Source organism: Mustela erminea, chromosome 18, assembly GCF_009829155.1.
Source record: "Mustela erminea isolate mMusErm1 chromosome 18, mMusErm1.Pri, whole genome shotgun sequence".
NCBI lineage: Eukaryota > Metazoa > Chordata > Mammalia > Carnivora > Mustelidae > Mustela > Mustela erminea.
In genome coordinates this window covers 9,689,047-9,714,609 of record NC_045631.1, presented here as the reverse complement: position 1 = coordinate 9,714,609, position 25,563 = coordinate 9,689,047, and the positions used below count along the sequence as shown (strand labels likewise).

Genomic DNA, 25,563 nt, shown 5'->3' with positions numbered 1-25,563 from the left:
TGGACGCAGACTCTTGGGGGGTCATTAGTTGGGTTAAGAAGTATGGAAAGGGGGAGGCAGCATTTCTGCCAGGGGGCCTGTGGGGGTTCCCGTGAGGAGCCCTGCACAACATTCAGGGAGCTGGGGGTGGTTTCCTTTGGTTAGACTGTCCTGGGGGCCTCATGAGGACCAGCCCTGGCAGACGCATCATCGTCTTCTAGTATGGCCTGGGGAGGCAGACTGATGCTCAGATTATCACCGCTGAAAAGGGAGGTTGGGGTCACCTTGTGAATGGTCTCCATTGCCAAGGTTAGAGGTTTGTACTCTTTTTGGTAAAGCAGGGAGGAACCACTAACTTTGTGGGATTCGTATTTGGATTTTGAGTAGTGGTACAGGAAACAGTGCATATGGGAAGGATTGGAGGGGCGCTTTGAAGTCAGCGTCACAAGTACACTGGCAGTGATGGGAGGGGGAGGGCAGGGGAGAGAGAGAGGACAGAGACGGCCAGGGTGGCCACCAGAGGCCTGGCATGGCTCCCGCCTCTGCCACCTCTCCCTGTTCAGTGTTCCTGCTCCCCCAGGCCCCGGCAAGCCTCCTCCAGGCACTTCCCCACACTCGCCTCTCCCGAGGCTTCTCCACGTGGAGTCCCATCTTCGAAAACAGGAAGAGCATCCTGTGCAGACCTTCTCAGAAACCTCCCCTGACTTGTCATGCACCCTTCCACCCACGCTCCTCGTTCTGCTCCCTGCGTTCCCTGTGGCTCGGCACCCCCCCAGCTCACCTGCCACTTCCATTCTCAGCGTTTGCAGCTGACACGAGCTTCTGCGACCACTGACAAGAGCCCAGCCTGAATCGTCTCCCTCCTGTCCTCTCACTCCTGAGTGTTTCCCTTGCAAAGTCAAACCCTCCATAGGCTGGTAGCCAGCCACCCAGGGGGTGCCGACACCCCCCTTCTTTGGCCTTCCATGTCTTAGGCTCATGCTGGGTATTTAATGCACTGTCGTGTCGTTTGAGCCTTTGTCCCCATGTATTTAGGCTGTGTTGTAGTACACAGTAAATCTTCATCTCACATGTCGGTCTCTTTCCTGGGCCCCGGGGCCGTGCTACACACACAGCACCGGGCCAGCCAGTGCTTGGGAACAGGTAGACAGACGAATATACAGAACTAGCTGCTTGGGGAGTAACAGCTGCTTGACGGACATGCTAACTACCATTATGGGTATTGTAAAGGATTTTATGAAAGTCTGAATAAGTTCAGCTCTTGGCAGATCTTTGGGTGTAGTGTATATTTGGACCCAAATAGATGAAGTCATGCCTTTCAGAGATTCAACTTAAAGCCTCAGATACTGCATATTAGCCTTGTTTATGCACAGGAGATTTAAGTGATCAAAACTGCTTTTAAGGCCCAGAATTAGTGCTAGCCTGAAACTGCTCTTTTCTTTATGTCAGAAACACGTACAAAAAGGCTATGTGTATGTTAATATGCAATTTATATTATTACCCTTCATCATGAAAGATTAAATTAGTGATTAATGTGTTATTTTATTTTCATATTCACGTCATTGAGACAAACAAATGACAGGATAGAAATCACTTGTTTTGGTAGTTCTCATCCTATTATTATTAATTTGGAGGGAGTGTTGTATCTAGTTAACATTATTTTTTAAAGAAACCTGTTCTGGGGGTGCGTGGGTGGCTCAGTGGGTTAAAGCCTCTGCCTTCGGCTCAGGTCATGATCCCAGGGTCCTGGGATCGAACCCCGCATCGGGCTCTCTGCTCAGCGGGGAGCCTGCTTCCCTTCCTCTCTCTCTGGCTGCTTCTCTGCCTACTTGTTATCTCTGTCTGTCAAATGAATAAATAAAATCTTTAAAAAAAAAAAGAAAGAAACCTGTTCTGTTAGTGTTGTGGTCATCCATGGATACAGAAGCTCTTTTCTAAACCTGCATTTCAGTCTTCCCTAGTTTGTCAGACCTAGAAATTAAGTTCTCAGCGATGAAGTAACAAACAGGCACAGTTACCATAACTTCATAGTTAACAGCGACTCTGACCACAGAAACGTGGGGACTTAAGTTTACAAATATACCAGGTGCAAGGGAAACAGCCATCAAATTACACAAGAAAATTTTTAATGCAAGTATGACATTTTCTTAAAAATCTCTCTACCGGGTGCCTGGGTGGCTCAGTGGGTTAAGCTGCTGCCTTCGGCTCAGGTCATGATCCCGGGTTCCTGGGATCGAGCCCCACATAGGGCTCTCTGCTCAGCAGGGGGCCTGCTTCCCTTCCTCTCTCTCTGCCTGCCTTTCTGCCTGCTTGTGATCTCTCTCTGTCAAATAAATAAATAAAATCTTTAAAAAAAAAATCTCTCTACCTTAATTCAGGTGGCTGAGGTCCTCAATCATCCCATTACTCCTAGAAATATTTTTTTTAATTTTATTTATTTATCTGACAGACAGAGATCACAAGTAGGCAGAGAGGCAGAGAGAGGAGGAAGCAGGCTCCCTGCTGAGCAGAGAGCCCGATGTGGGGCTCGATCCCAGGAACCTGGGATCATGACCTGAGCCGAAGGCAGAGGTTTTAACCCACCGAGCCACCCAGGCGCCCCACTCCTAGAAATATTTTTAAAGTATTTTTATTAAGGGGCACTTCGGTGGCTCAGTCAGTTAAGCTGCTGCCTTTGGCTCGGGTCATGATCCCAGAGTCCTTGGATGGACCCCCGTGTTGGGCTCCCTGCTCAGGGGGGAGTTGGCATCTCCCTCTGTCCCCTCTGTCCCCACTTGTGCTCGCTGTCTTGCTCTCAAATAAATAAAGAAAATTTTTTTTTAAGTATTTTTATTAAGAGGGCGCCTGGGTGGCTTAGTGGGTTAAAGCCTCTGCCTTAGGCTCAGGTCATGATCCAAGTGTCCTGGGATTGAGCCCCGCATCGGGCTCTCTGCTCAGCAGGGAGCCTGCTTCCCTTCCAATCTCTCTCTGCCTACTTGTGATCTCGGTCTGTCAAATAAATAAATAAAATCTTTTTTTAAAAAGTATTTTTATTAAGTATCAGAATGTTACAAAACAGTAACAATAAAATGAGTATAAGGTATAAAGAACAACAATGCTGCTGGATATCGACCTTCCAGTTTGAGGAAAATAAAGTTATTATTACCGTTGAAATCTCCTGGCAGCCCCCCCTTCTCTGCCCCACTCCAGGGCCACCACTGTCTCTGACTATGGTATATGTCGTCCTTTGCTTTTCTTTCCCAGTTCTCACAGTGGATGCTTGTATCCCCAAACAATATCTACAAGATGTTACTAAGTTAAAAATTTTGTATACATGGACACATGTTGTGTTTTGTTTGTTTTTTCAAAATTGTTCCTGTTGTTCAAGTTACTGCATACATCTGTAATTCATCAGTTTTTATTGCTGTACAGTGTTCCATTGTAGGAATATACCACTGTTCTCCCATTTTCCTGAGGATGTACATTTGATTGTTTTCAGTTTTTTAGTATAAAAAGTGCTACTATGAGCATTCGTGCATATGTGCTCTGATGATATACACATCTAGGGGTGAATCCTGTTTCATGGGCTTTGAATTGGACAGGTCCACTCGTATGTGGATTTCTTTCTGATAAGTACAATACAGTATTATATATTTATTTTCTCCTTTCTATCGTTTTCTTACTATGTTCTTTCTCTAGCTTCCTTTATTGTAGGACTGTAGTGTACAATATATATAACCTAAAAAATTTGTGCTCATTGACTGTATGTTATCAATAAGGCTTCCTGTCCCCAGTGGGCTATTCGTGGTTAAGTTCAGGGGAAATCAAAAGTCCTACGTGGGTTTTCAGCTGTGTGTGGGGCCAGCACCTCTATTCCCCATGCTGTTCGGGGGGTGCACATGCTCATAAATTGCCTATTAACAGTAAATGTTCCAGAGATACATCAGCTGTTTCGTTCCTGCTCTCCTTCCTGCTGTTCCATCGCTGGGGGAATCTAATTCTCGGTTTACAGTAGTCATTGTGGAAGACGCTGTGTGGTCTTAAATCCCTTGGTAGTATATGAATAATCTTAGGTAGCGTAAAGATTAACAGATGTCTACAGCAAACTGAGAATTAGAATGCTGTTGTGTATTAATTAGTAAAATCATTTCCTTTGACTAAGCAGGTGCTCAGGATTGAGTTAACGTAGCACACACTGAGGATGGCCCCCTTTGGAGTGTGCAAAGACCCTGTTTTGAGTCATTTTTACTGATAATCACCTGGTATCTCCTTATCAACACCAGCCAATCTGGTGTTTTTTAATGCCCTTTCAGTCTTCCTTTTTTTTTTTTTTTTTAAAGATTTTATTTATTTATTTGACAGAGAGAAATCACAAGTAGATTGAGAGGCAGGCAGAGAGAGAGAGGGAAGCAGGCTCCCCGCTGAGCAGAGAGCCCGATGCGGGACTCGATCCCAGGACCCTAAGATCATGACCTGAGCCGAAGGCAGTGGCTTAACCCACTGAGCCACCCAGGTGCCCCCAGTCTTCCTTTTATATGTTATGTAGATAAGGTGAAGTCTTGAAGCTTGTGGAGTGTTTTTTTTCTATAGCGTCTTCAGTTAAAATGGCACTGTACTTAAGTCAATTGAGGGCTAGGTGGACAGAGCCAACAGATAGATTTAAAAAAACAAAAACAAAACCAGCCTCTTTCCAGACTTCTGATAGCTAAGAAGTACAAATTAATTTTTCTTTCATATCATGACACATAGTAAAATGCACTATTAATGCAACCGATTTGGTTGTTTCTCTTGAGTCTCCCTGGGTTGACCTAGACTTTGGCTTTTCTAATCTAGTTATTTGTCTCATATGTACTTGAGGCTTCTAAACATTAGCATCTTCTCTTTACTCTGTGCTCTTCTTTCTTAACCAGCGTGGAAAGAAGAGACCCGCTGGCTGCTTTGGCCCGGGAATATGGTGGCTCCAAGCGTAACGCTCTCCTGAAATGGTGCCAGAAGAAGACAGAAGGCTACGCGGTGAGTGACAGCGTCGGCCAGCCTCCATCCAGCTCTGGGCAGCAGCAATCCTGGGCCCATATTTGTCCTGTGCATGTATATGCTTGGCATCTAATTGTTGCCCTTCTGTTCTCCTAGGGAAGGCCACAGTGGTGGTAGGGTTCACTGTGGTGCCAAGTGGGAGTGAGAGCCAGTCCACCCAACAAGCCGTGGACCTCAGTGGAGGTCTGCGTCTCCTGCAGAAGGGCCACCTTTTTCTTTACTCAGAGGAGATGTAGTCTCCACAAGCAATGGGCCCAACAGGCTGCCTCAGTCCAGGGAAGACAGCCTTGGCTGAAGCACCTTCCCAAAGAGGGTGCCTCCCTCTGATTGACACAAAGGCCCCATTTTTTCTGTTACTTTAGAGCTGTTTGCGTTTAAAGTTTCAGTTTATCAAGACAGTATTTGTCTTCTGGGAAGGTTACACAAGGAAGTAATGCTTGATAGAAGTATAAGCTTTGTTATTATGAAATATCATATACAAAGTTAAAAATTCACCAAATAGCAGGTACAGTTTCATGGGCCATTATGACGTGAAAACCCAGGCCGTCACTACTCCCTTCCAGAAACAGAGCATTGTCAATTCCCCCAAACCTTTTGTGTGACTTTCTGATCCTAGCCCTTACCCACTCCCAAAGGCAAGTGCTGTCCTCAGGTCTTTTCCTCATGGTTTTCTGCAAAAAGAAGGCATCCCTAAATGCTGTATTAGTTTTGCCTGCACTTGAACTTTACATAAATGCAATCAAAACCTGTCATACCTGCATCCGGCTCTTACCCTATGATACAAAGTCATCGAGGCTTCTCTGGTTTGTTCATTTTCTTCACCCTTTGGAACCTGTTGTGGGATCACACCCATTATTTATCCGCCCCTTCCCCTCTTGCTGGATGGATGAGTTATTTCCAGTTCAGGGCTGTCGTTACGTGGTGCTGGTGCGTTCTCGTGCATTTCTCTCGGAACACAGGTGCGCTCATTCTTTCTGGATCTACACCTAGAAGTGAAATTACTGGACCATTGGGTGTGCCCATATTGTGCCAAACAGATTTCTGAAATAGTTGTGTGGTTTGCTTCCCCCCGCCCCGCCCTCAGCAAGAGAGGCGAGATCGTTTCTCTGCATTTTCACCGACAACACCAGTCTTATTACTCCCAGTCTTTGCATAAGTGTGTAGTGACATCTCTTTGTGCTTGGGACTTGTACTTCCCTGCTGGCCAATGAGGCCAAGGACTTTTCCACATGCTAAGTGGGCGACATCAGGGTAATCTCTTTGAGGATGTGCTCTGTAGGTCTCTTGCCTGTCTTAAAATCAGATTGTCAGGGCGCCTGGGTGGCTCAGTGGGTTAAGTCTCTGCCTTGGGCTCAGATCATGTTCTCAGGGTCCTGGGATCGAGCCCTGCATTGGACTCTCTGCTCAGGGGGGAGCCTGCTTCCCCCTCTCTCTGCCTGCCTCTCTGCCTACTTGTGATCTCTCTCTCCCTCTGTCAAATAAATAAATAAAACCTTTTTAAAAAAATAAAACCTTGGGACGCCTGGGTGGCTCAGTTGGTTAAGCGGCTGCCTTCGGCTCAGGTCATGATCCCAGCGTCCTGGGATCGAGTCCCACATCAGGCTCCTTGCTTGGCAGGGAGCCTGCTTCTCCCTCTGCCTCTGCCTGCCACTCTGTCTGCCTGTGCTTGCTCTCGCTTCTCTCTCTATGACAAATAAATAAATAAAATCTTTAAAAAAATAAAAATTAAAAAAAAAACTTAAAAAAAAAAAGGTAGAATAAAATCAGATTGTCTTTCTCTGGTTGCTTTCGGGAGCTCTTGGTATATTCTAGACATCTGTCCTTTGTCAAACAGAGGTATTGCAAATGTCTGCTCCCACAGTGGCTTGAATTTTTGCTTTTTTGTTGAACGAAGTCTTTCATTTTAATGACGTCTCATCTATCCATCTTTTCCCAGTGGCTAGTGCTTTCTGCGTCCTATTTCAGAAATCTTTGTCTGTTCCAAGGACACAAAAATATTCTCCAGTGTTTTCTTCTGTAAGTTGGATTATGTTCCCTTTCCCATTAAATAGCAACCCTCTTTAAAATTGCCATCTCCAGGGCGCCTGACTAGCTCAGTCAGTAGAGCATGTGACTCTTGATCAAGGGGTCATGACTTTGAGCCCCACTTTGGGTGCAGAGATGACTTAAATAAATAAATAAATGTTAAATAATCAAAATAAACTTGTCATCTCCTCCCTTCTCTCCACGCAGGCCCTGCTTTCCCACACCTTTACCCAACTTTGCTAAAAATTCTGAAGATTCTGGTACCCCAAAACTCCTTCCCCAACCTTAAGCTTTGAGGGGGTCGGGGACAGAGAAAGAAAGACCCGAGCAAGAAAGCAAGGCCTCGGCCAGGAGCCAGGCCCCAGATACTTGAGCGGCAGCAAGACTGGGATTATCTTTATAATAGCAGGAGTCAAGGATGTTAAAATCAGATTCTACCCAAGAATAGAAGTGTTTTGTATCTTTGACATGACCCCCCCCCAGTTTCTGCTAAAATAGAAAGAGAAAAAAATTAGTTGGGTTAGTGGCCAGTAAGAAAGACCCCCAGAGTATAAGCTTTGCTCCCAGTGCATTGTTTTCTCCTTTAGCTGCTCTCTGAGCCCCCTGCTTCAGCCCACTCTGAGGGTCAAAACCACCTTGTAAACCACGTTGCTGAGGAAATGGAGAAGCTTAAGGAGTGGGGGAGAGAAAGCTGATTCTGAGAGGCTTTAGGGTAAGGGATATAGGGGTGACCTCAGAAAGGCCAGGAACAAGTAAGGGTGGGCCTGGCTGAGCCGCACACGGTCATGGCCACTTGACTGAGCTATCATTTCCCCACCTTACAGAAGTGGATTGAGGAAAGTGCTAGATGGACACAAAGAGACAATGAAAATTTCCAGAAGGAATCGGTCCTTTGGCATGGAGTGTTATTATAATTAGAATGCAGGGGAGGATTATACAATCGGCTCTTTGCCATCATAAGAGCGAGAATTATATTTCCTGCCATAGTGATGTTTTGTTTTGTGAACGTCTTGTACAAGTTCTCAAAGCATGTTACGCTTGATGAAACCCAAAACTCATTCTGCTTGAAGAGTATTTTTTTTTAATTTGTCGTTAAATCTCTGTAAATTTAAAGGGGAACATAAGTCATATGTGTCTGATTTATTTACTCCTTGCAAAATATCCTCTGTCTAGACCTATTTGTCTGAGATGCCTCTAAACAATCTAAAGATTGTTCTCTCTGACTCAGGAAGCCAAAAGTAAATTGTAGAAAACTCAGACAATTCTGCTAAAAAAAAAAAAAAAAAAAGGCAGTAGCCATGTATATTTTCACTTGAAAGAACTTTCTTTTCAGCCCATCAGAGTATAGCACAGTGGGTTCTGTCAAAACTTTCCATATATTAATTCAGTGGCTTTTTAGGGAGGGATCTGTTTGGTGTCCCCTTGTATTTTCAGTTCTGGGACATCAGCAGTGAAGAAAACAGGCAGAGGAGCGCGTGGGTGACTCAGTGGGTTAAAGCCTCTGTCTTTGGCTCAGGTCATGATCCCAGGGTCCTGGGATCGAGCCACGCATCAAGCTCTCTGCTTCCCTCTCTCTCTCTGCCTGCCTCTGCCTACTTGTGATCTCTGTCGAATGGATAAATAAAATCTTTAAAAAAGAAAAGAAAACAGGCAGAATTTCTGCTCTCATGGAGCTTCCATCTTCACGCAGACCGATGATTCTGATTAAAAAGTAAGATACGTACTAGAGTGTACTGTGGAGAAAGGTCTGTGTAGGAGGCTTAGGAGTGCCAGGTGTGTGGACGACGCCACCATCTTACGAAGACCAGGGAGGTGATACATGAACCATGGCTCACTTTCCCTGATGGAGGGGAAGACTTGCATCTTTTCATCAAGGTTTATCCATCCCACACCAGGTTCTAAGCCTGGAAGGTCAGAATGAGAAAACATCGTTACCTAAGCAACTGCATCCTCTGGAATTTAAGTAACACACGGTGGCAGCTCTGAAAAGGTAGAACGGTGGGTCAGACCCTCTGCAGAGCCCCAGGTTCAGCTTTGGGTGTCTTGAGGTAGCCCCAAAACTGAGATTCAGAGGGGACATGAACACGCAGTCAGTCCAGAGTGAGGCCTGCTCTGAGCCCCAAGTGGCTCTAAGCAAAGAGGAGACCATTCTAGACATTCTATTCCACTCAGATTTCCGTGGATTTTCTTTTTAGAATCAGGGTTCCAGGAAGCCCTTGCAAATTACTCTCAGTCCACAGGCTGCCTGGGAACTATATCCCAAGCCCAGGATAGGTCGGACCCGTGGAACCCTACATCTCCCTTTTTTAATCTGCCTTTAATTCCTTCTTTGGGGTTATGACAGAAATTTGCATCTCTCATGCAGAGAACCCCTTTTTTGGGTTCTCTAGGGGGCCAGAAGACAAGATGGTGGCGGTGATAGGCAGAATTCTAAGAATGACCCCCAGTGACCCTCTCCCTTAAATAATTTCCTCCCCACATATGGCAAAAGGGAGGTGGTCTGGGTAGACCTAACACATAAACCCTTTAAAAACTGGCGTTTCCTCTGAAGCATCATAAGGATTCATTGCACCATTGGTGGGCTTGAAGGTCAAGGGGGCCCATCAGCAGCCGAGAGAGGTCCCTGGCTGATAGCCAGCAAGGAAACCGGGACTTTCTAGCGCTAAGGCCTCGGGAGTGCTGAGGTCCTACCAATACCCAGAAAACAGTATGGGAGGGGGGCTCCCCGCAGTTGTGAAGTCAACCACTTGGGCGCTGCAGTGTCCTCTGCCATTGCTGTCCCTGTCCTGGAGCCCTCGGACCTCAGCAAGCCTAAGGATGGTCATTGTACTTGACCTTCTCCCCTCCCTCCACTAAGGGACCTGTCCTGGATGAGTGAGTGGAATTCAGCTGTAAATCTCTGCACGGGCCTTGCCCCTCCCAAGAAGCGTGAGGAGGCACAGCCACCGCACAAGTCTGCAGGTGTCACCCTGGCTATGTTCCTAGGGCCCTGCTGTGCCTGGCCAGTGTGGTCAACCCTGGTGATTAATTGGTGGAGGGCAGAGGTGGTAGTTAACCTGCATCTCACCTACCTCTCCAAAGCTGAAATCCATAACTTTTAGCATGTTTTAATGGGCTGAGTTTTAAGGTTTTAGTGGCCTCAGACTTCAAATGTCAAATTAGAGCATTAGATTAGTGTTCTAGAGGCAAGAAATATGTACCATGATATTTAGATCCCCTCCTACGGGAGATAGAATTTAAAAATAGTTTGGCTAGAAGTGGTCAGCTATTTGCATTGCTTTCAAAGTCACTGGTGTACTTCTCTTTTGCTGTGTAACTAAGTCCCAGGCTCAGGGACTTAAAACACCTGTTTATGAGCTCACGGTTTTTAGAGGTCCGAAGTCCAGCACGATGTAGCTGGAAATCGGGTGTCTGCTGAGCAGTGTTCTCACCTGGAGGCTCGGGGAAGGAACCCACCAGGTGCTTCTTAGGCCGGTGACAGGTTCCCTGTGGTTCTAAGACCGAGGCCCCCCCACTTTCTTGCGGGTGTCAGCCAGGGTCACACTCAGCAGCTGGAGGCTGGTCAGATTCTTTCCACATGGCCCCTTTCCTCCTCAGTCACCAGCGGCCATCACATCCCGCTCATGTGGACGCTTTGGATCTCTGACTTCTGCCTCCAGCCTGAGAAAACTCTGCTTTAAATAAAGCCTCAGGATGCCTGAGTGGCTCACTGGGTTAGGTGTCTGCCTTCAGCTCAGGTCATGATCTCAGGAGCCCGAAATCGAGCCCCACGTTGGGGGTCCCTGCTCAGGGGGAGCCCGATTCTCTCTTTGCCTTCCATTCCCCTCACTTGTGTTCTTTCTCTCTCTCTCAATTAAATAAAATCCTTAAAAAATTTTTATCTAGGGGTGCCTGGGTGGCTCAGTGGGTTAAGCCACTGCCTTCGGCTTGGGTCATGATCTCAGAGTCCTGGGATCGAGCCCCGCATCGGGCTCTCTGCTCAGCGGGGAGCCTGCTTCCTCCTCTCTCTCTGCCTGCCTTTCTACCTGCTTGTGATCTCTCTCTGTCAAGTAAATAAATTTTTTTTTTAAATCTTAAAAAAAAAAAATTGTTTTCTAGGGGTGCCTGGATGGCTCCATGGGTTAAGGCCTCTGCCTTGGGTTCAGGTCATGATGCCAGGGTCCTGGGATCGAGCCCTATGTTGGGCTCTCTGCTCAGCAGGGAGCCTGCTTCCTCCTCTCTCTCTCTCTGCCTGCATCTCTGCCTACTTGTGATCTCTGTCTGTCAAATAAATAAATAAAATCTTTTAAAAAAGAAAAATTTTTTTTCTAAATAAATAAAGCCTCATGTGGTAAGGTTAGGCCCACCCAGAAAATCTCCCTGTTTTAGGGCTGGCTCATTAGCAAGCTTAATTCCGTTTGTCAAATCCCTTTGCCAAGTGACCTAACAGATCATGGAAGAAACACCAGGTAGTGGAGATAGTGGGGGTGTCTTAGAATGCTTCCACCAGGCCCAGTTGTCAGTGCTGACTACTCGTTAAGGCACCGAGGAACGTTTATGCAGTATATATGCCCGGCCTGATCCTAGATCTCAGGAATTGCAGTAGCCCCGGCGGGGTTCCTGGGCCTCAGGCCATTCTTGAGTGCCCGCAGCTTTGAGAACCTCAGATCTGAGAGTCTCACCTCTGCCTAAGAAAACTCTTATTGTGGGGGTGCCTGGGTGGCTCAGTTGGTTAAGCGGCTGCCTTTGGCTCCAGTCATGATCCCATCATCCTGGGATCGAGCTCTGCATCTGGCTCTCTCTCTGCTGCTCCCCCTGCTGTGTTCTCTCTGTCAAATAAGTAAAATCAAGAAAGAAAGAAAAAGAGAGAGAAAGGAAGGAAGGGAAAAGAAGGAAAGAAAGAAGGAAGGAAGGAAAAAAGAAAACCCTTTTGGTTCTGGATCTCAACTTGCCAAAAGCCTGTGTGTTGTAAAAAATTAGAAGCATCAACGGACAGGAACCACAGGAACACAAATGTCCTGAACAGACATTGCGGGTTAATCATCTAGGAAAAGTAAATAGTCTGACCTGAGGAAGAAACTGTGGGATTCTCTGTTACCTTGTGGTCCCAGCCACTCCACTCTTTTAGTTTTCCCTTGCTGTGATTTAGTACAGATTTAGTGGTGGAAACGACACCCACTTATTATTAGCTCAATGGGGCTCTTCCCTCGAGGCCCTGGGCCAGAATCAGCTTTCGTAAGCTTAAAGTTCACTCAGGGTGTTGGCAGAGCTCATCCTTTTAAATTTCCCTTTGACCTTGACGGAATCACCAGGGTTGGCCTCACTGGTCAGGACACAGCCCGGCCCTAGGAACATAGCCAGGGTGACACCTGCAGACTTGTGCGGTGGCTGTGCCTCCTCACGCTTCTTGGGAGGGGCAAGGCCCGTGCAGAGATTTACAGCTGAATTCCACTCACTCATCCAGGACAGGTCCCTCAGTGGAGGGAGGGGAGAAGGTCAAGTACAATGACCATCCTTAGGCTTGCTGAGGTCCGAGGGCTCCAGGACAGGGACAGCAATGGCAGAGGACACTGCAGCGCCCAAGTGGTTGACTTCACAACTGCGGGGAGCCCCCTTCCCATACTGTTTTCTGGGTATTGGTAAGACCTCAGCACTTCCCACACCTTAGCGCTAGAAAGTTCCCTTTGGCCCAAGATGTGAGGGAGAACAAGCTTTCATAGGTGGATTTGGATTTGCTAGAGGCACTGCTGTGTCAAACTGTAACGCTAGACCCAATGATTCTGAAGTTTTCTGACAAATGAGAAAACCAGCACATATGGAGAGAGCAGTGGGTAATTTATCATTAAGTCTTGAGTTCATTTCTTGCTCAAGTGAACCTTTGTCTTCTGATAACTTGTTCTGTATGTTGGTAAGTATCCTGTAGCCTCCCTTGTAAGCTGTGTTGCCAGACTGTCCTTCAGAGGAAAAGGCTTTAATTCCTGAGAGATCAAACCAGAAGCTTTTGGAATAGTTGAATAGCTCGGGGAGCTCCTTCCCCTTGTCAGGACGTCATTTCTGACAGCGACAAGAGCCCCATGGGTTCCAATTCCCTTAAGACCTTGCCCTTTCGACGCCTGAGTGGCTCATTTGGTTAAGCGGCTGCCTTGGGCTCAGGTCATGAGCCCAGCGTCCTGGGATGGAGTCCCACATCGGGCTCTTTGCTCAGCGGGGAGCCTGCTTCTCTCTCTGTCTCTGCCTGCCTCTCTGCGTGTGCTCACTCTCGCGCGCTCTCTCTCTCTCTCTGACAAATAAATAAATTAAAATATATATATATATATATATATATTTTTTTTTTATTAAAAAAAAGACCTTTGCCCTTTCTAGGGTTTTTCTTCCCGATGCTTCTCTAGTCCCTGGTGTGTAAATATCATCTAATTATCTCTTCCTTATCTTTACTAAGATAGTTTAAGTAATGCAGTTTAGTAAGAAAATCTAGTTGTCAGCAGTACAGTTTTTTTTCCCAAATCATCCCATCACGTCGCATTGTGATTCACATTTAATCTTTTCATTTTAAACTGAGGCTGCTTCAAATTTTTAGTGGCTTATTTTATTTCCCAAGCACTGAGCACTGAGACGGAGGAGTGAGGTGTGAAGCCCTGATAGGACCTGGCTGCGGTCATTAGGATGTTGGGTGTTGCTGTCACTTTACCAGAGTGGCTCAGAGGGCTCCTGGCAGTTTCTGGGAGAACATTGCGGGGACACTTCTGACGATGACCCGGGACAGTCAGGTGAATTTAAATCATCAGACTGGTTTTCGTCCAAGGTTGGGGTGTGGGAGTCACCAAACTGATTTTATGAAAACATGCGTAGTCTCAGCAAATATATACCGAACGCCCGCTCCTTACTGTGTTCAGCAGCCAGGTCTAGACCCACAGCAAAGGGGGGCAGACAACAAAGAAAGAGAAGAGAAGGGCCAGGGGAACAGGCCGAAGGAGTGTGTGGAGCAGGACAGTGGAGGGTGACGGGGTGGAGGGCACCCTAGATCAGGAAGGGCTGTCCAAGGATGTCGTGTTCCCTCAGCCCAGGATGACAGGAAGAGCCAGCCCAGTGGACAGGCAGAGGGAACCGTGAGAGCGAGAGGTTGGGGCAGAAAGCAGCCTGATGTGTTAGAGGGTTGGGACGCTGGCTGGGCACGACAGCGGGCAAGGTACTAGGTGGGTTGGGACCAACTGGAGAGTGGATCGTGGGTTCATTCCCAGTGGAAATGGGGCTCAGGGCTCCTGGGTGGGAGTTGAAGCATAAAAGGAGGAATGGTAGCTTGGCCTTTGCTCGGGGAGAAGTGGTTGGTGACATCTTAAGTCATACACACCTTTGCTCTGGGTGTTCCCTTGCATTCCTCCCTGGTCTCCAAGGGAATTAGTGATCATTCTGACTTCCCAGAGCTTTGAAGACCTTCCCCTACAGTGCAGGCTCTGACTGCCTTCATGGCTGCTGGGCCTTGAGCTCAATATGGTGAACTCCATGTAAATTTAAAAAATTGTAAGCACTAACAGGCATGATAATTATAAAAAAAATTTTTTTAGAGCAAGCAAGCAAGGGGGCGGGGCACAGTGAAAGAGAGAATCTTTATTTTTTTGAAAGTTTTAATTTACCTATTTTTGCAAGAGAGAGAGTGCAGGAGCAGCGGGGAGAGGCGGAGGAAGAGGGAGAAGCAGACTCCCTGCTGAGCAGGGAGCCCCACCGGGAGCTCAGTCCCAGGACTCCAAGATCATGACCTGAGCTGAAGGCAGACGCGTAACTGACTGAGCCACCCAGCACCCCTAAAATTGCATCTTTTAAAGAAAGCAGCCAGATGCAAAACAAAACAAAACCCACATATTCTATAATTCTATACATATGAATTGTCCAGAGTAGGCAAATTCACAAGTCAGAAAGCACATTAGTGGGCTGCGGGATAGGGAAGGGAAGCAGCAGTGACCCAGCACCAGCTTCCATTCGAGGCTGATGAAAACGTTCTGGGATTATATAGCAGTAAAAGTCCCACAACCTTGTGAATCTACTCAAAGCTACTGAATTGTACATTTCAAAAAGTTAACTTTAGGGGCACTTGGGTGGTGGCTCAGTCACTTAAGCATCTGTCTTCGGCACAGGTCATGATCTCAGGTCCTGGGATGGAGCCCCATGTTAGCTCCCTGCTCAGCGGGGAGTCTCCTTCTCCTCCCTCAGGTGGCCTCTCTGCCCACTTGTGCTTTCTCTGTCAGATAAATAAATAAAATCTTTTTTTAAAAAGTTAACTTTATGTGAATTATATCTCAGTGAAGCAATTATTTATTTTTTAAAACAGCAGGAAGAGCTTTCATGGGGCATCAGGGAGGTGACAGATAACAGGTAGTTGGGGGGTAGGAAAGTGGAATATAAATTTTAAATCTTAAATAGAACTTTCAAAAACATACCTGGGTACTACCTTGTATATTAAAAACTAATTGAAATAAAATAGAGAGATGCACAAGGTATTGGTACTCTGATTTTTATTTGGGAGATGGGATTCACAGGTATTCACTTTATATAACCCAAATATATTCTTTGCATCAAACATATATTAGGACAGGGGGTGCCTAGGTGGCTCCATCAGTTAAGCGTCTGCCTTTGGCTCAGTCATGATCTCAGGGTCCTGAAAGCTTCTCGCTCCCTCTGGCTCTTCCCTGGCCTGTGCACACACTTTCTCTCTCTCAAATAAGTAAAATCTTTAAGAAAAAGAAAAATGGCACTTTTCTAAGCAATGCACTTCAAAAGTCCTTTCCCACAATTGCACATGCTATAACTCAGAATTTTCTCTTGGCCCCGCCCCATCTTATTTTTCAAAGACAGTAAAGTGAACACTTGGTATTCCCAGAGCTTTTGCCATTTGAAATAATAATAATGTAGGTCTGATCCTGTAACAGTAGACTTAAGCCTCCACTCAGATCAGTGTTCAGCCCTGGAGCCCCGGGGCCAAATCGAGCCTACCACATGTTCTTCTAAATAAAGTTTTATTGGAACACGGTCACTGAAACACAGTCATCCTGAGACATTTTGCTTGTAACTCTTTGGTACTACAGCTACAGGGTTGAGTCCTTACAGTAGAGCCTTTTGGGCCATTATACCTACAAAATTATTTACCATCTGGCCCTTTCCAGAAAAAGTTGGCAGACCCCTCCCTGCGATACAGATGTACACAAGTATCTTCTGTTACACAAATCGTACGTGGCTCTTGCATTTCAGGTAGCAAGAAATAAGTGTTAGAGAGCAAGAGACTGACTTCAGAACCTATCTGAGTTTTTGTGTTGCAAGACCTGGGTTGGGGAAGGGTAGCTGTAGCGTCAGGGAGGCACGCACAGGCCTCTTTGAACCTCTTTTGAGCCCATGAGCTGGGAGCTCTGTCTTCTCTGTCAGAGAAAAGAGCAGTCTTTGTGTTGTCCAAAACAAATCTTATTTTGCATCTGGAAGGAACACCCACATCGCTGGTGGCCTCTGTTTTTCTGTCTCTGAGTTCCCACAGACAAGTACTAGCATATGCTCGCCCAACAGCGAACAGCCTGTGGACTGGCGGGCCCTGCGGAGCTGTTTGTTGTTTTCTTTTTTGAGACAGGTCTCCGGAGGGCCACCATGCCCAACTCAGAGAAAACGTACAATGCTGTGATTTATTTAGTGTCATCAAAGTGGTTCTTTTCCTGACTTCATTATAATGAATCCTCAGCAGAAGATGAATGTCATCATGGGCCTCTATTCTCGTGGGGCCTTTCCTCACCCGGCGTCTCTGTATCCGCAGCTGTGTCTGAGACATGATGATTTGTGAAGACGTTTTCGGGGACACCAGGCATTGTCTTACAACCTGAGGCAGCAGGAGAATCTGTTTGGAAGATAAAGACAAAAGACCTTATTTCCCAGGTTGTGGGAAGTACATTCCTGCCTTCAGCTCCCTGCAGTGCATCTTTCCAGGGCTTTCAGCTCTTGGGCCCGCATGGCCAGACGCTCCCCTGCCCACTCTCTTTGTGCACCTGCCCAGATAGAGGAAATCGTGAGGAATAAAAATTGTTTGCTGAATGAAAGTACCAGAGGGTGTTGTAGAGATCCCCGTGAGACTGTTTGCCCAGCAGATGGGGAAGGGACTCGTCCCCCGCATCATGGACGGGGATCACGAGGAAGCTTCTGTGACCTCCCCCAACCTCCCCATCACTGCTGCCTGGTGCAGGGGTCGGGGGAGGTGGGGCACCCAGCCAAAGCCAGGCCCGTCAGCCTCTTCCTGGGAGTCTGGAACCAGACCTGAGAGCAAGATTACTCAGAGGCAGACCTCCGTGCTGTAGGCAGCCGTGTTTTTGCCACTGCACAGGGAGGAGCGAAGGGAACAGGCCTGCCTGTGGGCTGCGCCTACACAGGCTGCTTGTGAGGGTGGCCCTTAGCTAGTGTCTGGTAACTTGGATTTGGGAAGATTCTCACCATTCCCAGAACTGATAAGAGAGAGTCAGAAAACCACTGTGGTTTCTGTTGAACACCTGCCTTCCTGCTGGGAGCCTGGCATTTTGGAGTGTGCTAGACAGAGGACGCCTACGTGACCAGCCCCCCCGCCCCCGCAGAAACGGGGGGGCGGGGTCAAGGCCCCGGTGAGCTTTCTTTGGTGGACAGCACGGCTTGCGTGTTGTCACAAGTCATTGCTGGGAATTTAAGCCCACCAGGAGGGGACTCCGAAGCTCACACCTTGTTTCTTCCAGATTTGACCTCACATGGCTTTTCCTTTTGCTGATTTTGCTTTGTAGCCATTCATGACTGTTAAGTCCTGTGAATCGTGGTAAATCCGTGAATGCCTCCATGTGTGGCCACATGCTAAGTGACACGTCCTCCTGCCAGTCTGAGCCTGAGATGCACGTGGTCCAGGAGGCCCCAGGGCCACACTGACCAGGGAAGAAGTGGAAGAAGGCCTCTCTAGGGACAGAAAACAAATGCACAGGGAGAAGGCCAGGTGGTAAAACAGATGGGACACCTTCCCGTCTCCTGATTCCGTATGCTTGTCACAGCTCAGCAGCAGCACCATTTCGGATATCCTTAGTTTCTGTGAAACAATAAAACCCTTAGAACAGATTTCCGCTTCTCTTCAATTAGTTCCTGTTGTGCTTTATGGCTTAGGGATCTAAAGGATCATAACTAATCATACAGAGGGTCACACAAAAGGATTGTAACTGATCTTCTCTTTATTTGGGTATTTTCTAAATCTTTACACAAAGCATTAGTTCCTTTTATTATTAGAAATAAATGGTATTCCTTGCTTTGTTCTTATTTGTATCTTTTCAATTTAAAAAAAAAATCCTAATTTTGGGGGGGAAATGCAATGTTCTATTGTGTATAAAAAGTGACATAATTCCTACCCTGTTGCTCAGTCCTGCTCTCTGAAAGTGTCATTTTGATAACAGTCTGATATTTTTCTTGAAATCAAGGTTTCTCAGGATTGGCACCATTGATATTTGAGGCCGGACAGTTCTTTGTCGTGGGGGCTGCCCTACACGTTGTAGGGTTTTAGCTGTCTTTGGCCTCTACCCACAGGATGCCGTTAAAACTATCTCAGTTGAGACGATCAAAAGGTCTCCAGGGGTGCCTTGGTCGCTCAGTGGGTTAAAGCCTCTTCCTTTAGCTCAGGTCATAATCTCAGGGTCCTGGAATTGAGCCCTCTGCATCGGGCTCTCTGCTCAGCGGAGAGCCTGCTTCCTCCTCTCTCTCTTTCTGCCTGCCTCTCTGCCTACTTGTGATCTCTATCAAATAAATAAAAACAAAATCTTAAAAAAAAAAAAAAAAGTCTCCAGAAATTGACAGATGTCCCCCACCAGGGGAGAGAGGGGAGGAATCACCCCTGGTTAAGAACCACTGTCTCGAGGGCACCTGGGTGATTCAGTGGTTTAAAGCCTCTGCCTTCGGCTCGGGTCATGATCCCAGGGTCCTGGGATCGAGTCCCACATCAGGCTCTCTGCTCTGTGGGGAGTCTGCTTCCTCTTCTCTCTCTGCCTACCTCTCTGACTCCTTGTGATCTCTGTCAAATAAATAAATAAAATATTTTTAAAAAAAAGAACCACTGTCTTGAATATACAATTACATGTCTTTAAACTTTACAAAAATAGAATTATACGTTGATATGCAAGGAGTGCTTGCCGTGGATATATTGTGTTCCTCCTTCTGGGAGTACTCATATAGCTGTTTCATTATTTGTAGCTCCTGCATGGATTTTCATTGTAGGCATAAGCAATACTTTATCTAGTGGCCTGTTTTTTTTTTTTAAGATTTTATTTATTTATTTGAGAGAGAGCACAAGCGGGGGAAGCAGAAGAGGCAGAGGGAAAAGCAGTCTCCCCGCTGAGCAGGGAGCCCAATGTGGGGCTCGATCCCAGGACCCCGGGATCATGACCTGAGCTGAAGGCGGACGCCCAGCAGACGCCTTAGTCACCCAGGCACCCTTCTAGTGGTCTGTTGGTGGACCTTCCAGTTGCTTGCCACTTTCCATGGGAATTTCTCAGGGCTCTGAATACACTCCAGCTGTTTTAAACAGAAAGGAATTTAGTCAGTAAGGGTACACTGCCGCCAGAATTGTTAGGAGTATTAACCTGGGTAGCTCAGTCGGTTAAGCGTCTGACTCTTGGTTTCGGCTCCATGCTCACTGGGGATCCTGCTGGAGATTCTTTCTCTCTCTCTCCCTATGACTGAGAGTGCTCACACACACTCTCTCTCAAATACTAACTAAATAAATCTCTTTTTCAAGAATATTTTATTTATTTGACAGAGAGAGACATAGTTGTCGCTCTCGACCCGCAAGAACGACCCGCAGACGAGGTTGAGTGGCAAACTTCTTTATTGTCAGTCTTCTACATATCTTGATTCGGGAACCCCGCTCCTCAAGTTTAGCCCCTTATTATAGTATCAGTAGTTACAAATGCCCAATCACCATATCACGCGATTCACCTAAACACCAATCAGAAGGACTACTAGTGACCTTATCCATGAGCATGTGAGATGCTCGTGAGCACCTACGTGACTCCATAGGTTTCTATTGTTCTACAGATCTTGTGCCTTTCCCAAAACTGCAGGTTAATCATATACCCTCCTTGTGACTCCAGGCATTGAACGTGCGTCGTCCATGAGCGCACCCATTTTTCTTTGGGTTAAACATTCACAGCCCTTCCTCCTCAGGCATATCCATCTACGTGACTCCCAGCTCTTGCTGCATGGCTCCCCACATCTCCCCCTTTTTTATTATTTATATGGCAGGGATCGTGCCTGTCTTAGGTTGCCAATCCTCAACACGCATGCTTACCCGTCATCGGGTACTCCCCCTGGTCGAGGAGCCCCTGTCTTAGGTTGCTATGGTGAGGGATCAGTCTTACCCGTCTTTGGCTACCGATCCAGCATACTAAGCCATATTTGGGGGGAGGTACCAGCTCCAGAGCCCACATACATACGTGAGTTAAAATTGTCACGCGTGTGGTAGACATATAGCCTGAGGAGGGAACAGGAGTCAGAGGGCAATAGAGCAATATTAATATACTAATGATCAAAGAAGGAAAGGCACAAATCGCAGCATGGTTATTCTAATACTTCTAATAATTTTTACCTCATGCTGCACCTTTTATATTATTTTTCTTCTTATGCTTTGATTGTATCATATGTAACTGAGCACATGTTTTCTTTTTGAAGTTGGACCAGACCTTTAGAAATCCTCCTCCTATAAGCAATAGACATAAGATGATTCCCAAAATTCCTACTAGAATCCAGAAGGTATAATGTAAAATATTTCCTGGGTTAAATCCCTGTAAAGCATCTTTTAAAGTAGTCAAAATACGACCAGCCATTTTTGCTGGATTAGATATATCTAATCGCGCATGCCCAATGGTAGTGATTTCTCGTTGTAACTGTAAAAGATCTAGACTAACATTAGTATCATGCCAAATTCCCCGCAAATGGTTGTGTACTTTTTCCCAAGAAATATTATTGGCTGACAAGGGCGTCACACAAATATGTTGATAGGCACCATGGCACATGAAAGACATTTGCGCTTTTAGAGCAGAGAGTTGTGTGCCTAGATATTCTACAGCCTCTTCTATTCCATCAAGGCGTGCTAACAATTTCTGATCAACATCTTGTTGTATATGTAATGCTAATGAAATATTTTGAGATAACGCGTTAACATGATCAGCAGTATGTATGGTCTGTGCCAATGCGAAAGAGGATACCGTAGCACTAGCTATTAAAGTAATAAGAGCGCCTATTCCAGCTATTAGCATTCCAATAAATCGCCTTTTTCTAGACAGCGCATTTTCTAGTTCTAAGGCAAATTGATAACCATAATTAGCATACCACGGTCCCTCCACCTCAACAGGTAACAAGAAAAAAGGTGGTTGCATAACTAAAAACACATGAATAGGTACATTGGGATTATACGTATCAACGGGCACACAATTAGAAAGCTTACAATTAATACAACTTATGTGATAGAGACTATTATCCTTAATCACTTGCCCCCTCCCTATTACAAGCAAAAATGGTTTAGGTACACAAGTACGAAAAGTAAGACTTCCCGATTCCGATATAGCTCTAGAATTATTAATAGGTCCCATAGCGGCTACCAGTTTCCACAGGTCAGGATGAAACATTTCTTGTTGTGTAGTAAGTATACTTCCTGGAATATATTGATAATGGTAAGAGCTTCGTGTATCATTCTTAGACCAGTCCGTGATAGGAAAATCAATACCCGTCGGGGAGATGACCAATGGTCTTGGCAAATAACATTCAGTCCACAAAGGACCCTCCGCTTTTCTGACGATTATCTCTGCACAGGGTAGGCGTCCTGGTGGTCGCATTCCAATGGCAGAGCTATTAATAGAAGACGAAGGCGAAGGAAATACTTCCAGGAGACCCCAAGGATGAACATCAGTCACAGGGGGCCGATATCCATCAGTACCCGCATAAGTGGAAAGATATCTATAAAACCAATTAGTATAAACACAACCATATTGAGGGAAATCATTAGTAAAGAACTGAAAACATATAGGAGGCATAGAAGACGTAGCTTCCCACGAAAAGGTTTTAGAAAAAGTAGACCCTACCCCTTTATCCGCCAATCCCCCAAGCAAATCAACAAAATTGGTGAATACCCTAGGCGTAGGATTATTCCAGGTGACTGGCTGTACTACCGGAGGGTCAGGCAGATAAGCCCAATAAGGAGCCGCTTCTCCGGGGACTATGAACATAACTAAGACTATTAAGAAAGACGCTAATCTACGCCGAAGACAGCGGCTCTTTGATCCTTGAAAATTCATCTCTTGTTCCGGCCTCAGTGGAATTGGCTCCATCTTCCGGAGGACAGGCAGCAGAACAGTCATCATCATTCTCACCATCAGCAGCAGCATCTTCCACAGGTTCTACCGCGACCAGCCTGGTGAGGCGTTCCGGTACCCAGATTGGAGCAGGCGCGTCCTGCGGAAAAACACAAAGAGAACCTCGGTGCCATCTAAGCACCGGGTCGGGTTTGGATAATTGGCCTTGCAAGTCTCCTGCCCCTTTCAGTGTCTTCCAAGCCCTGAGGGCCGCTGTGGCTATCTGTTGATACATCGCAGGGGGGTATGTACTCTGCACTTGGGCCCCGAGGTATGGCCCCGTGCCTGTCAGCATTTCCAAATTCCATTGCGGGTTACCCGCGGCTGCATTTCTCCGTGCTGTGTCCAGACAATTGTCCTGATTTTGGATTTTCCATTCTAGATATTGTCCCCCACTCAAAACTGCCTTAGCTAGGTTAGCCCAATCTTCGGGAACCAGAAATAGGGCTCCTAGCGACTCCACAATGGACACTGTAAAAGCCGCTTGGGGCCCATATGCACTAACTGCTTCCTTAAGCTGCTTTACCAACTTAAAATCTAAAGGCTGATGATATCTTTGCCGTTGTTGGTCCTCCAGCACCGGGAAAAAACCCTTTTCTGGGCCGAGGACTTCCCTCCAATTAGCTATCACACAATCAGAGCAATGGCACACCTTCTCGCAGCCAGGCCGATAAGGCGGCGGCCACTCACTCGGTGGGGCTGTTGGGCCAGTGGCCTTCTTTGATAAGTGGGCAGTATTAGACTTTTTTCCGCTAGGAGGCTTCAAGACCACCCTCTCCTTAGATTTTTCAGTTTGTTTTGTGCCTGGAGGTGAACTATCGGAGGAGTCCGTAGAACTGCTGCTTTCTGCACCAGAGGTTCTCGAGGAGCCTCTAAGGGATTCTTCCTTTAACTTTTCCAAAATTTGCCCCCCTTGCTGTACCACCTGCTTTAAACGTTCTCATGACGATTGTAAGCACACTTTTACCAAAGACCATACCGCAAGAGTTTCGGGAGTAACAGTAGTACTGCGCCGTAACTCTTCTCCAAGATGTTCCCATTGCGGTACACTTAAGAGCCCTTCCTCTATGAACCAAGGGGCAATTTCACCGGCCTCTTTTAAGAAGGCGCGAGCAGTTTTAGTCTTTAATGGAGTGCCATGGGCTTTCAAAAGGTCTCTCAATGGACCTTCCATTTTATACCGGGCTAGCTCGTTTCCCATACCGGAAAGCTTTCTCCCCTCTGAGGAACTTTATTTTAGCCCTTTTAAACTCGTCCCCGGAGACTTTCCTCCCTTCTGGGGAACTTTAACTTTTACGCTCGTCCCCGGAGACTTTTCTCCCTTCTGGGGAACTTTAAACTCGTCCTCAGAGAATCCACCCCCGTCTAAAGACAGGAAATAGGCGCGCACTTTAGCTCGTTGCCCTTGGGCCCTTAGGGCAAACTTTCTTGTTGCTCTTACCCCAATCCTCGGTCCACGTCCAGAGTCGGGTTCCCGGGTTTCGGCACCAGATGTCGCTCTCGACTCGCAAGAACGACCCGCAGACGAGGTTGAGTGGCAAACTTCTTTATTGTCAGTCTTCTACATATCTTGATTCGGGAACCCCGCTCCTCAAGTTTAGCCCCTTATTATAGTATCAGTAGTTACAAATGCCCAATCACCATATCACGCGATTCACCTAAACACCAATCAGAAGGACTACTAGTGACCTTATCCATGAGCATGTGAGATGCTCGTGAGCACCTACGTGACTCCATAGGTTTCTATTGTTCTACAGATCTTGTGCCTTTCCCAAAACTGCAGGTTAATCATATACCCTCCTTGTGACTCCAGGCATTGAACGTGCGTCGTCCATGAGCGCACCCATTTTTCTTTGGGTTAAACATTCACAGCCCTTCCTCCTCAGGCATATCCATCTACGTGACTCCCAGCTCTTGCTGCATGGCTCCCCACACATAGTGAGAGAGGGAACACAAGGAGAGGGAGTGGGAGAGGGAGAAGCAGGCTTCCCGCTGAGTAGCGAGCCCCACAAGGGGCTCCATCCCAGGACCCTGAGATCATGACCTGAGCCAAAGGCAGATGCTTAACGGCTGAGCCACCCCGGTGCCCCAATAAGTAAATCTTTTTTAAAAAGAAAGAACAAGGGGCACCTGGGTGGCTCAGTGGGTTAAAGCCTCTGCCTTCGGCTCAGGTCATGATCTCAGGGTCCTGGGATTGAGCCCCACATCGGGCTCTCTGCTCGCCAGGGATCCTGCTTCCCCCTCTCTCTCTGCCTGCCTCTCTGCCTATGTGTGATCTCTGTCTGTCAAATAAATAAATAAAATATTAAAAAAACAAAAAGAAAGAAAGAAAGAGACATATACTAGGCTGGAATTCAAGGGCTAGCTCCCAGCGTCTGAATTAGCCCCCAAGGAGGCAGCCTTCATGATCAGGAAGAGGCACCACTGGGAACCTACTACTGGAATTGCTAGCTCCAGAACCAAAGCTCGTCTCCTGCAGTCTAGACCAGAAGATGCCCCGACCTTGCCTTGTTCTCCAGATGACTCAGTTCTGAGTGCATCACCTGCAAGGGGCAGTGACCATCCGAACCTAAATCCCATACTGAACGTGAGCAGCAGGGGTGTCTCAGAAATGCACTTTCCAATTTCCAGCTCCTCGAGGGGGTAGGACATTGTTGCTTGACGCCGTCCACAACATCTGGATGTGTGGATCCCCATCACCCACCCTTAGGAATAGCACCATGAGGGCATCAGTGAAATGGGGGACTAAGGAGATCCAAGACTTCCTCCCTCTATAAAAGCAACAAGAAAGGTGGCAAAATCCGTCAGAACCAGACTCTTCATAGCCCTGGCATCTAGTCAAAAACTTGTAACAAGCAAGAGCGCACTTAAACGAAGTAGGGTAGAAGCTGCAGAGTTTCTGTGAAAGAGCTCTGCACCGTTTTAACTCCCCACCCCCCATTCCGTCCTCCGCTTCCCAGCTCAGCAATAGCCTTACAGATGGCGGCCAGCATTCCTTGACAGGGCTTGCTAGCTCTTTCCACAGCCCTGTTCTCCCTCTCCTTCTGCCCCTCTCCAAATGGCCCCCCAGTGATGCTCCATCTCTCTCAGAGTCAATAAAATTTTTAAAAAGTAATAATAATACTCAAAATGCCAGTTTTCAACAAAAAATTACAGATATGCAGAGAAACAAGGAAGTTTGGCTCATTCATAAGAAAAA

The 25,563-nt window shown here is 46.7% G+C and overlaps 1 protein-coding gene across 5 annotated transcripts in view; it reads left to right on the top strand.

The window, feature by feature from the left end:
• SPECC1 (sperm antigen with calponin homology and coiled-coil domains 1) overlaps positions 1-25,563 on the top strand; it is a 285,593-nt gene that overhangs the window by 211,010 nt on the left and 49,020 nt on the right. For 4 of the 5 annotated variants that reach the window (XM_032320263.1, XM_032320264.1, XM_032320262.1 and 1 more), the window contains one exon: positions 4,869-4,971. In XM_032320263.1, coding sequence (XP_032176154.1) covers positions 4,869-4,971 — 103 coding nt within the window. Of the gene's footprint in view, positions 1-4,868; positions 4,972-16,783; positions 16,826-25,563 lie in introns of those variants that run through there. The other variant, XM_032320265.1, reaches the window with a different exon arrangement.